At 37.6% G+C, this 12,347-nt stretch overlaps 1 protein-coding gene across 1 annotated transcript in view; it reads left to right on the top strand.

Annotated features, from left to right (window-relative positions):
* The first annotated feature begins 484 nt into the window (after positions 1 to 484).
* Positions 485 to 12,347, top strand: part of ncapd3 (non-SMC condensin II complex, subunit D3) — a 39,300-nt gene continuing 27,437 nt past the window's right edge. The window contains exons 1-7 of the mRNA XM_022681761.2: positions 485 to 588; positions 3,631 to 3,779; positions 6,628 to 6,790; positions 7,623 to 7,798; positions 9,167 to 9,337; positions 10,819 to 10,880; positions 11,486 to 11,573. Coding sequence (XP_022537482.2) covers positions 537 to 588; positions 3,631 to 3,779; positions 6,628 to 6,790; positions 7,623 to 7,798; positions 9,167 to 9,337; positions 10,819 to 10,880; positions 11,486 to 11,573 — 861 coding nt within the window. The 5' untranslated portion in view covers positions 485 to 536. The remainder of the gene's footprint in view (positions 589 to 3,630; positions 3,780 to 6,627; positions 6,791 to 7,622; positions 7,799 to 9,166; positions 9,338 to 10,818; positions 10,881 to 11,485; positions 11,574 to 12,347) is intronic.

Below are 12,347 nucleotides of genomic sequence, written 5' to 3'. Positions count from 1 at the left end.
ATGGGTTTTAATGGAGCAAATGAGAAAAATCAGAATTTATTAATGTTTTATCATTTTTATAATAAACAATGCCCTCATTTTATATAAAAAACACAAAATGTATTGTTTTAGCACTGTATAAATAATTTTAAAATATTTTAAACTCCAGTTATACACTTTTTAAACCGTCTCTCTAGCGCGCCTCACCTCACCAACCAATCAGCTCACAGCGATAGCAGTAACGCTAGCGTCTTTACGGCTTAAAACCTGTTTACTTTAGCAAAATAAAAGTATTAAAGTAGGCTTTCTTTACTGCTTTTGTAAGGTATTTTAATTTACTATAAAACTGTTAAGAAATATCCCTGAGGAGTAGTTAGTTAATATTTTTAATTTGTGTTTTTAGCCGTTTAGCTCCATTCACGCTCATTCATTTCTGACTCACTCGCGGGCTCCCCCTAGCGGTTTGCAGTCCTTTACTGCAATAAAGTGGGCAGGCTCGCTATAAAGCGGCTGTGGCGGCAGCAGTTGGCGGGTTGGCGGGTTGATTCAAATGAAAGATGGCGCTGATGCGGGTCGTGGAGCTGCTGAGACTCAGCGCGGTTTCTACAGGTAATTAATGCGTTTATAATGAAGAGAGCGGACACAAAATAATGTTTAAGACCTTTAGTATTAGGTACTTTAGTTTATACGAAAAAATACAGCGCATTTGTTCGGAAAGTAGCTCATTAGCTAGCTAACCTACTTAGGTTAGGTTGCCGGTGTTGCTAATCTAACTTACGATAACCAAAACATTAACCTTACCTAGCTAGGGTTAGTTAAATTAAATAACGTTAGTTAGCCTTTATTCTCGTTCAATAAATATCTTTCTACCCTCCACAGACTGTTTTAAGAAAATGCATTAATATGTGTCTTTTAGAATCGAAAATTGGCTTAGAATTCACTTGTAACGTTACTCATGAATTGACCGAAGCATAAATAAGAATATCTGGGTCCTGAATAGGGTTGAGAGGTTTATAGAATTTGATTAATTTTAATTGACACCACTTATATAAATACAATTGCATTTTACATTTCTTACGTTCATTCTTTTATGTACATTTCAATATCCACTATGATAATTTACGTCTGTGGAAAAACAAATGCGATTAATCGCAGTTAATAGAATTAATCTACAGGTTTATTGCTGTTTTCACAGAAGTTAAATTGGAGAATGTACCTTTTTATTTGATCTTTAACTGCGTATAGAAGCTTCCAGAAAGAATTTCACTAGCGTTTGATAACTAGTAGGGGGTGAGTGATAGTGCTCTAAAATAATAATCACAATATTTAAGGGAATTTTTTGTGATAATGATAATTTTGGCGATATAAAAAATCATTGACAATTTTAAAATTGATTTCCGAATCATATTAAAGTTATGTTTTGGTTTCAGTTTCATACATTTAGCAGAAATAAGTAGTAGAAAAAATAAACAACTGATATTTTGGTAATTATCATGTGATCTTTGTGGTGTTTGGATGCTTTGAGGAACTTACAGGATGGTATAAATGTGTAGAGAGTCTTATAAAAGCCCTATTTGGACAGGATTAGTTTCTCAGAGGGTTCTGGGGTCATTTTCTGGTTTATGGGGGGGTCCTCTGTGATTTTTATTCCTGTCCAGAACGACCATGTAGCTATGTGTTTTCTCAGACTCTGTCCTCTGCGAACATTACAGGCTGAAGTATCTACTGTTTTTCGCTGAACTCCGTGGCCCTCCGGTAATTTTAGCCCCGTCCGGACGCAAATCTGAGTTTTGTCACTTTGCGTTTAATAAAATGGCTATTTGTCCGCTGCCGCGCACTGTAGTTACATTTTGGGAGCTCGTTTCCACGGAGATGCATGTAAAACATGGAGAGTGGAAATGGAGGAGCTACTGAACATGATGTTATGTGATCGAGAAAGCCTAAAAACTCACTGGTCGTCCTGTTTTTACAACTACAAGAGTTTTATCACTGAGTAGAAGTATTAAATATTTTTCACAGACGTCCCCCTGAGAAACTAATACCGTCTAAGTGCTAATTCAAATCAATAAATCAAGTTTTTAGAAACAGTATGAATTCTTTTTAGTTGAACACTGGCCAGTGTTCTCATGGCAATTAGGGGTGTCACGATTCTCTAAATCCTCGATTCGATTTCATTTTCGATTTGAGGGTCACGATTCGATTCGATTCTCGATTTTCTTGTTTTTTTTTCTTGTTATTATTTTATGCCTCATAAAATTTTAATATATTTATTATTATTATTATTATTATTATTATAAATATTATAAATATTATTATTATTTATTAAGATATATATGGTAATGCCATCTAGTGACTTATTTTGGTAGCAACAGTGTGCACTATTAAAACAAGCAGTTTATCAGAGCTGTGTGTGGATGGATGGTGAAACTGCTCACTTACATGAAGCTGCAGTTCTTCATCCAACCACTAGTCGGAGCTGCAGTCGCAGCTCACTACTTCAGTACAGCCCAGCCACGGGCTACAGAGCTCAGCCAGTCCGTTTTTACTGTTTCTGTAAACAAATAAAGGTTTTAACCCCACTAACCGGATAATACAGCTCACTACAGTTCATCTTTCAGCCCAAGCAGCTAACAGCAGCAGGTTAGAACAGCCGACACGGAGGCACTGCTCGGATTACATTATAAACAGGTCAGTTAGCGCGCTGCTAACCTCAGGATGTTTATAACTACGGAGTTTAGTGGACACACCACGGCCGCCAGGTAAGTCTTTTAAAGGCTACTGAAGACTATTAAAGGCTATTAGAGGTTATTGAAAGCATTATTGGGGGGCAGAAATCAGTACAGGCTGGTTAGATAAGTGATGTGGTGAAACTGTGACTAGCGCTGTCACAGTGATGTTTATTAACGTCATTAAAACAGATTTTGTCAGGTATTGTCTTATAAATATTTACACATAACTTATATCTCTCCTGAAAAGCTTTTATTTTAGTCAGAAACACGCTTGTGTTTACTTTATCTGAGAGAAAAATGTTTTTTTAATTCAGTGGAAAGCAACAGGTGTAGTCAATTATAAGTTTAAGATTTTTAATCCACCTCACTGTGATCTATAGTCAGTGTTCTCAAGTCACACTAACACACGCATTTCAGCGAGTTCACACGCTCTCACCTGCGCGCACCCACCCCTCCGTCAGATACAGATACAAAACCTGCGCGCCCAACCCCCGCCCCCCCTCCCCCGTTGGACAGATAAAAAACAGTGATCACACTCCCGCCGACACTCAAAACTTGAGAGCCCTGTCTATATTTCTATAAATCCGTTTTCAGTTTCTCCTCAGTGGTTGAAAGGCAGCTGTCTCTCACACAGCAGAACTGAGGGCGGGGCTGCGCTATTAAATGAATAGGATGCGCTGTGTTGGTGCCGGGCCATTTGCATAGCGCGCTGCGCTATTTGCGGGAGGGATCGTCGATCCTCTTTTTGACTTCGATACTCGAGACCATGACCTCATTTCGATTCGATTTCGATAAAATATCGAGATCGTGACACCCCTAATGGCAATGCAGTGTAATGTGAATTTTCTTCAGTAAATTACCATACTTTCATAACTCTATGAAACCACAGTCTTTTAATTTTTCACGTTTGTCCTCTGTTCAGTTTGGGTGGACACCATCTGGGATTTGGAGTTCACTGATATCGAGCCCCTCGACTCTCGAATTGAAGATGAGATCAAAGAAGACCCTGAGGTTTTTAAGAAGCTTTACAAGCAGCTTCTGCCCTTCTCCAGTGATGATGACAGCGCTCAGGTAAGCTGCTATGCTTGTCGTTTAATGTTTACCAATTAAGCAGAACATTATGACCATATTGTTTCTACATCCATTATCTATAGGACATTTGTAGACTCCTAAAATAGTTACAGGCAGTAGTCTGTTATCTATTTCTCTATATATTGTATTACTGTATAATTGTGCTGGGTGTTATGACCATTTTTTTATGACCAGTGTTTTTATTATTTTATTTATTTAATTATTTATTTTTGCGTGACTGGGCTTTAATATAGGATTGTTACTTACTCTGATCAGAGTACCTATAATATCACACATTAAGAATTTAAATTAAGGCTTTGATTAATATTGGGTTTATTTTGTTCCACAAAATTACACAATATGTGAAGAAATCAGACTTTATTATCAGAAAAAACAGCTGAACAAACGAAGAACTTAAAAGACTGTTGAAATGGAATTATAATGTAGACCGCCCCGACCTGTCCTATACCAGATTGCCATGCAGAGGAAACAATAGACCATCTAATTTTAGAATGCCATATATAAAAAAAAAAAATGTAATGTTAAAATGTTATGTACCCGTTGTAAAATTGCTATGGACAATTATAATCCCAGGCCATTGTATTTTAAAACAAGCTCTTGTTGATATATAAAAAAAGAAGAAAAGTCTGTGAAAAATGTTTGAATGATGTTGGTAATATACTTGCTTTATTTGAAATGTTTTGAATCTTGTAAAAGAATGATGTAAATGTAACGGGTTTAGTTTACTTTTACTTTTATTATGGTATGTAACAAAAGATGTGGTGAAGAAACATGACTGAAATATTTTGTATGTGCTGTTTTCTGTAAAATGCTTTGAAAAACTTCAATAAAATTTATAGAAATTAACAATGTAAATAATAGACCTTAGAGAGAGAGATACGCCAACAATTTTAACACGCCTTCCTTTTTAAATAGTTTTTATAAACACTTTTTAAATTGACTTAAAATACTTAGAGGATTGTTCAAAAGCTCTTAGACACAATTTACAATGTTTGCAATGTTTGTCTAAAGCCATTAGAGGCATCACAGTATTAAAATCAGCCAGTTTTCTTCTTTAAAACAACAAATAAATTCAGTTCAGTGTGCATTAAAATTGTCCTTTAAGCTACAGTATAAATTTATTTAAAAAGGGCTATTGTTACTTCCTCGTATCAAGAGTTTTAGGGAGTTTTATCACTTGTGATGAATAAATGACTCTGCACTCAAGACCGATTCTGCGGTCTTTTAAAAACAATTTATTCATTATTTATGTATTTTTAATCAAACAAGCACTGGATGTTAATCTACACAGATTTCTCTCCTTTATTTGAGTGGGTAATTCGCTTCCATTTAATTACAATAAGCTTAGATTTCTAGATTTCCACTAATGCTGCCTGACTGTGCTACACTGAGGAACTCTTAGTGTTCCAGTAAGCCAGGGTGATATTAGCTAGCGCTTCGTCCCATGTAGCTTGTTTTAACACTGTAAATGCGCAGGCTACAGGCCGATATGCTCACCTCCTGAATGGAGAAATAGCTAGCGCTTAGTGGCTAATGCTGCTCCAGCAGTGCAAGCCGGGGTTAGCAGCAGCTGTAATTAAAGAACTACAAAGAGCTCCTGTATGCTTAGTGGAGCTGAAAAAAATTAATAAACAATAAAGGGTGTGGAAACAAGGAGGTGGTGATAAAGTTATGCCAGTTCTTAAAAGGTTCACAGGTTTGCAGGAACTTTGTTGGTGTTAAAAAGGTATCAGTCATTGCATTGTTTACATATGCAATAGTCACATCTCAGGAGATGCAATTTAACTATTATCCAGTAAATGATAACGGTCATGCTACAACTTAGTGCTGTACGATATGACGATAAATATCGTGGGGACGATAGAAAAGTGTCTATTGTGCTGCTTACCTTTTATCCTCCCTATCGTTGCTACAGTAATGTCATCAATTATTTATGCAAATATATAAAGTAGGCTACGATAAAATATATTGGGGTTAGGGTTGGGTTTCTATCATGGTTTTCTATTTTTGGTGAGGATCTTGGAGCGATTTTATGCGGTACGCGGCAATTATTTAATTATTTAAATATTTCACTAAAACCGCCACGCTGCCGCTGATCCTTCGTTCTATAGGTGTTGCATCTCATAGCGCTGGTAAAGCTTATATTCTGTCTAAGCTAATGCTTTGAGTGTTCACTATTTCGTTATATTTCTTTTAGCATTTTGAGCTTAGTTTTGTTGGTTATTTTCCTATTTTATATCTATTTTTCTGTTTTTATTAAATGTTAATAGCTTATTAGCTTCTAGCTGGTTGCTGCCTTCTTTGTTATTTAGCATACAGAACGTCTCACTGGTCTTTTCAATGAATGTTGATTAAATGATTACTCATTTAATAGCTGTATCTATTTTAAGCCAGACAGACACTGTGATTTTTTTTTTATTATTATTTTTTATTAATTTTTTTAGTAACGAAACGAAATAACAAAAAGTGAAAGTTCTCCTTAACTGGAACAAATAAAAACGGTGATTAAAAGAAAAAACTAAAACGAACTGAAATTACAGATTGAAAACCCTCATTTTCGTGTTTGTTCATTTATTTATCATTTATTTATATAAATGTAGTATATCATGATGTATATCGTTATCGTGATATAAAAAAAAGTTCCATATTGTGATATATGATTTTTCCCCCATATCGCCCAGCACTACTACAACTCGCTTCAGTTTGATACAAAAGTTTTTTTTTTTTTTTTTTTAAGAAAGCAAAAATATGCAGTGTCAGATTTTTTTTAACAATATTTTGCAGTCCTGTACTTGCTCACAGTGTGTTTGTCTGTGATTTTGTGCAGAATATCTGGACGGTTCTGGGAGAGAATGAGGTATCGGTTAAGTCACTGGTGGCCGTGCTGGCGTACTTCATCCTTGGTGGAAAAGCTAAATCCCCAAGTGTCGAGCAGAGACACTACAGTCTACAGGCGTCTTCACTCTACCTGCTGCTGCTCAGGATCCCAGGTCAGTGGCTTTAAAAACATAAGTGTCACTCACAGGTTTCATCAATTTACCGTATTTTTCGCTCTAATAAAATGCACTTAAAATACTTTAATTTACTGGAAATTTGCTGTAGGTATTTTGTTTTTAGACAGTGGCCCACCATAAACATCTAATCCAGGAAGAGAACTAACATTAGCAGTGAGATAGCTAAGCTTCCAGAAAGAAAACTAAGGTTAGCGGAAAGCTAGCTAACACACTAACTTTAGCGGGGAGCTAGCTAACGCTACTGGGAAGAGAACTAAGTCTAGCGGAAAGCTAGCTAACACACTAACTTTAGCGGGGAGCTAGCTAATGCTACTGGGAAGAGAACTAAGGTTAGGGGAGAGCTAGCTATCATACTAACTTTAGCGCTGAGGTAGCTAAGCTACCAGGAAGAGAACTAAGGTTAGGGGGACAGCTAGCTATTATATTTTCTTTAGCGGCGAGCTAGCTAATGCTACCAGGAAGAGAACTAAGTTTAGGGGAGAGCTAGCTAACATACAACAAGTTATGTGGGACAAGCCACTAGCTAATATCTCCTTGGCTTGCCGAAACACTCAGGGTTCCTCATTGTAGCTCATTGGAGCTGTCAGCTGGCATTAGCCGCTATCCACTGCTCGCACTAGGCTATAACCAGCCTTAGTGGGAAATATGTAGCATTGTGTGAATAAGCAGCGTCAACAGTAAGCCACACAGAACCGCTGAATATGATCTGATCAGCTAATAAGAAACATAGATCGTTTTGGCCTAATGATACATAGCCAATCGATATGTCCATCTGTTCTTTAAACAATATTTAATGTCTGTTTTTCAGGCAGTGTTGCCAACAAAGTGTTCCACCAGATCCTGTTTGATACCTGTCTGGATGTCATACTGAGGTGCTGGCCACAGACCTGCGGGAAGAAGCGCAAGAAGACCGCTCTGAAGAGCTCTCAGGGTGACCCCAAGACTGGCAAACGCTCCAAATCTCAGAAGAAAGCTTCAGAAGAGGTTTGAGTGTTGGCATTTTTTTCTTTCTTTTTGAATGTAAATAACTATACTGTGTTTGAGACGCTCACGTTCGTTTTTTTTGTTTAAATAAATACAGTAAGTATATGAAAGTACACATCCTATAGCTCCTCCCTTTCTGTTTTGCATTGCATCCTGGGATAACAGGGTCAGTGGTAACCACACTCACAAACTGACTGCAAACCAGTTCTGCGTTTACTGAACTTTCATACGTCTACATGCTTCACACTCGTGCTGGGCGATATGGGAAAAATCATATGTCATGGCATGGAATTTTTTATATGACTATAACGATATATATCATGATAATATACCACGTTTATATAAATGAATTAACAAACATGGAAATTAAGGTATTCAATCTGTAATTTCAGTTTGTTTTAGTTTTTTCTTTTAATTACCGTTTTTATTAGTTTCGTTTAAGGAGAACTTTCACTTTCAGTTTTTGTTAAAAATAATACTTGGTTACTTAGCTGTATGGTGATTATCATGCCATAGCTTTATATAAAATAAAAATAGTTTTAAAAAACACATGACTACATCACAGACTATTTCCTGGAGCCCGACCCGGCCCGAGGAAAGTGAAGCACTCATCCTCGCGTTTAAAGCTCCGCGGGTGGATTAATGGGTGCGCGGATCTTCTTCTGCTTACGGGCTGCGTGCGTGCCTGCCAGTCAGACTGCAGTGTCAGCATATAAATCGCGAGCGTTTTCCTACAGGACAAACCATTTAAACATACGGATGAGCTCTCCTCACCTGATTAAAAAAATCACACAGTGCCTGTCTGGCTTAAAATGGTTAGATACAGCTATTAAATGAATAAATCAACATTCATTGAAAAGACCAGGGAGACGTTCTGTATGCTAAATAACAAAGAAAGCAGCATCAAGCTAAAAGCTAATAGGCTAATAATTTAATAAAAACAGAAAAATAGATTAACTAAACTAAGCTCAAAATGCTTAAAGAAATATAATCTAATGAATTCTAAAAGATCAAAAGAAAGCAGTAGTTTAAAGACTGAATATAAAGCTTTACCAGCGCTTTGAGATGAAAAAGGAAGGAGCAGCGTGACGGTTCTAGTGAAATAATTACAATGTAAAAATAATAAATACCACATAATAAAATCGGTCCAAGATCCTCACCAAAAATAGAAAACCATGATAGAAACCCAACCCTAACGCCAATACGTTTTATCGGAGCCTACTTTATATATTTGCATAAATAATTGATGAAATACCTGTAGAAACGATACACGATATTTATCATATCACACAGCACTACTGTCAGATCAGAACTACACTTTCCACTCTTACACTCTCTAACTGTAACTCTGCATTGTTCCTCCTCTAGATGGAGATTGACGAGGATGATGAGGAAGAAGAAGAGGAAGAGGTGTATTTCTCTGCTCAGGGTCTGTTAAAATTGAGGGAGGACGTGGTGGCTCTGCTCCAGACACTGCTCAGGCTGCTGGAGAAGTTTTCCCTGAAGGGCAAACCACAGAGTGTCGATAGCTGCTTGAGGGTGAGTGTCCATACTATACGAGTCTTTAGTGAAGATTTCAATTGGAAGATTTGATAAATTTACTAAATAGATTTACTGAAAAAAAAAATGGCTTTATCAACTCATAATTAAAAAAATACTTATTTTCTCATTTTCTTGGTTGTTTAGCAAGGCTACAGACTCTCTCACGGTCCCAGGGCTGGAAAAAAGTAGCATATACTCTGTCCACTCCATTAAAATTAAGTTTTTATTTTTTTGTGGACGATATATTGTCCCAGAAATGATTGCGATGCACAATATTTTTGTAATTTTAAGACTATTAAATGCCACTGACACAATGATAAAATAACAGCATAAAAAGGTAATTATACAGCATTTAAATACAGCAAAAATATTAAATAATCATTTATTATAATTAGTTTGGGAATTATATACTTATTTCTTCACCTACTTTAGTCCACACTCTGTGTATGGAGTCATAGTTATTGAAGCATGACTGGCTAAAACTCTATTCACTGTTATATGTGTGATAAAACATACAAATAGACACGATATCACGATTATCAAAAATTATTGAGATCATGTTTATTTATTGTGCGATAAATCGATATTGCGATTATTGTGACAGGCCTATATGTCATAGTAACTACAGACTTTTAATTAAAAAAAATTGATAAATTAATAGAACTATCCTAGAATCTCCTAAAATTAACATCCATCCTATAATATATCGTATTTTTCTTACTATAAGGTGAATTTTCCCAAAAATTTTCAGGGCGCCTTTTAATCCAGTGCTCTTTATACATTAATTTTATCAGTCGGGTATTTAATGAGTAGTAAAGCCACTCTGCTGAAGAACAGTGTTGTACAGGAGTTGCAGTTTAAGTTGCTAGCCGGGGTTAGCATATTAGCATTACCCGCTAAGCGCTAGCTCTTTTTCCGTTTAGAGGCGAGTATTATAGGACTGTATTCTGCGTGTTTACCGTGTTAAAACGAGCTAAGTTGTGCGAACTGCTAGCTAATATCGCCCTGGTTTACCGGAACTCTCAGGGTTCCTCACTCTCAGTGTCAGACGGAATTTACTAGTGCTTGCCACGTCTAGCGTTACTGTAAACGTGCTTGTTTTAACACGGTAAACGCGCACGCTACAGTCTTATGCTTACCCCTGAACAGCAAAAGAGTCAGTGATTAGCGTGGTTAGCAGCTAATGCTGCTCCAGCAGTGCAAGCCAGGGTTAGAAACAAGCTACATGCAGATAAAACTCACCTCTAAACAACGAAAAAGCTAGTGCTAAGCGGGTTAGTGGCTAATGCTAATACTGCTCCAGTCTCGGTGCTGGAGAACTAAACTGAAATTCCCCAACAGTGGCTTTACTGCGCCTTACAACCTGACTGGTAAAATTCATAAATAAGGCTGATGATTTTTTGGAAAATTAAAGGAATTTAAGTGTGCCATATAGTGCAAAAAATGCAGTTTTTTAATTTTGGTCTGTTTTTCTGCAGATTTTTACTGAGCTTACCACCTTTGAGCCAGTAGTTGGGGAGCTTTCCTTCACTGAGAAACGGTAGGTTGGCGTATACACCCACACACACACACACACACACACACACACACATCCAGGGTTACAATATAGAGAGACCCAAACATGTGTTGCTTTGTTGTAGACATATTTAGAAGATAATAGATGTTAGGGCTGTTAATCTTTGGGAATCCCACAATTCGATTCAGAATCACAATTTGATTTTTTTCTGATTCTTTTAAATCGGTTAGATTTTCTTTTTCTTCATCCTCCATACTTTAGCGACTCAACAACAAACGCCGTAACACGACACAGTTTAAGAGGTTTAAGGGGTCCGCGCGACAGTTTAAGGGGTCCGCTCGACAGATTTTTTCCTGCACCCCTATTAGATATGTAAGTGTTATTGAGGTCTGAATGTTGGACAGTCGACATCTAAACACAAGCAAAATTGATCGATTCATGATTAGCTACTCCAGGGGGTCCTATTCTTTTAGCAATAAGTCTTCTCTACAGGTATTAGACAGTCTGTGTAGTCATTCGTGCTGTGCTGGAAGGCGTGTCCACAATATTGAGACACATTATCATTATAAGCATAGCATGTTCTGCTGTTCTTACGCCTTATTTGTATTTTTTTGTGTGTGTGTTCTCAGAGATGTGGATCAGTTGGAGAGACTTCCTGAGTTAGCATATCATGGCCTGTGGCTGCTGTGCTCCCCAACTCATGGTGAAGGAAATGAGGTGGGTATATTGTGTGTGTGTGTGTGTGTGTGTGTGTTTTCTGTAATGGACTTGATTTACGGCTGTGCCATCTGCTCTCTGATTGGATAGACGCATTGCATTGGAAGGATTCATTTGCATAAAGTTCAGCTGGTCTCAACTTTTCATCGCATAGCATCGCATCCCCCGCTCTCGACGCATCGGACCCATGATGCACCGCGCGACTGCGCCTGACGGAGGCGGCGCTTTCCATTGAAAATGAATGAGCAGTGTAAATGCACCGTCAGGCAGCAGCCTGTCACTCACAGAGACACAGAGACAGTGCTGTGTATCTATTTCTTGTGTCAAGAATCAAAACATTGCAACATGACGTGTTTGGTTGTGACTACTGCGCATGCCCACATCACGATGACTATGCTTAAACGATATATCGTGCAGCCCTAGAGACTAGAGACTGTAAAAAAGATGGACGTCGTGTCGCCGTTCCAATTCATTCAATGAAAATGAAGTCAAAATCTTCTGCCATGTTGGTGATCCTGAAACCCGAGTCTGTAGAGCGCAGTAGAGACCAGAGGAGGGAGAAAGACTGTGGAGAGACAGCCTACTCATTTAAATAACCCCGCTCCTGAGGGCTGCCTCGAGGTCACAGGCTGCAGAGCGGCGCAGAACGGAACTGACGGTCTGTTATTGGTCCCGCCCATAACCAGCCCTTTTACAATAACCACACCTTTTTTGAATAGAGCTGAATAACATTTTTAAAAATGAATTCTGTGGGGATATAAAAATTTGACAATA

This window comes from Astyanax mexicanus, chromosome 25, assembly GCF_023375975.1.
Source record: "Astyanax mexicanus isolate ESR-SI-001 chromosome 25, AstMex3_surface, whole genome shotgun sequence".
Lineage (NCBI taxonomy): Eukaryota > Metazoa > Chordata > Actinopteri > Characiformes > Acestrorhamphidae > Astyanax > Astyanax mexicanus.
This window is presented reverse-complemented; position numbering and strand designations above follow the sequence as displayed.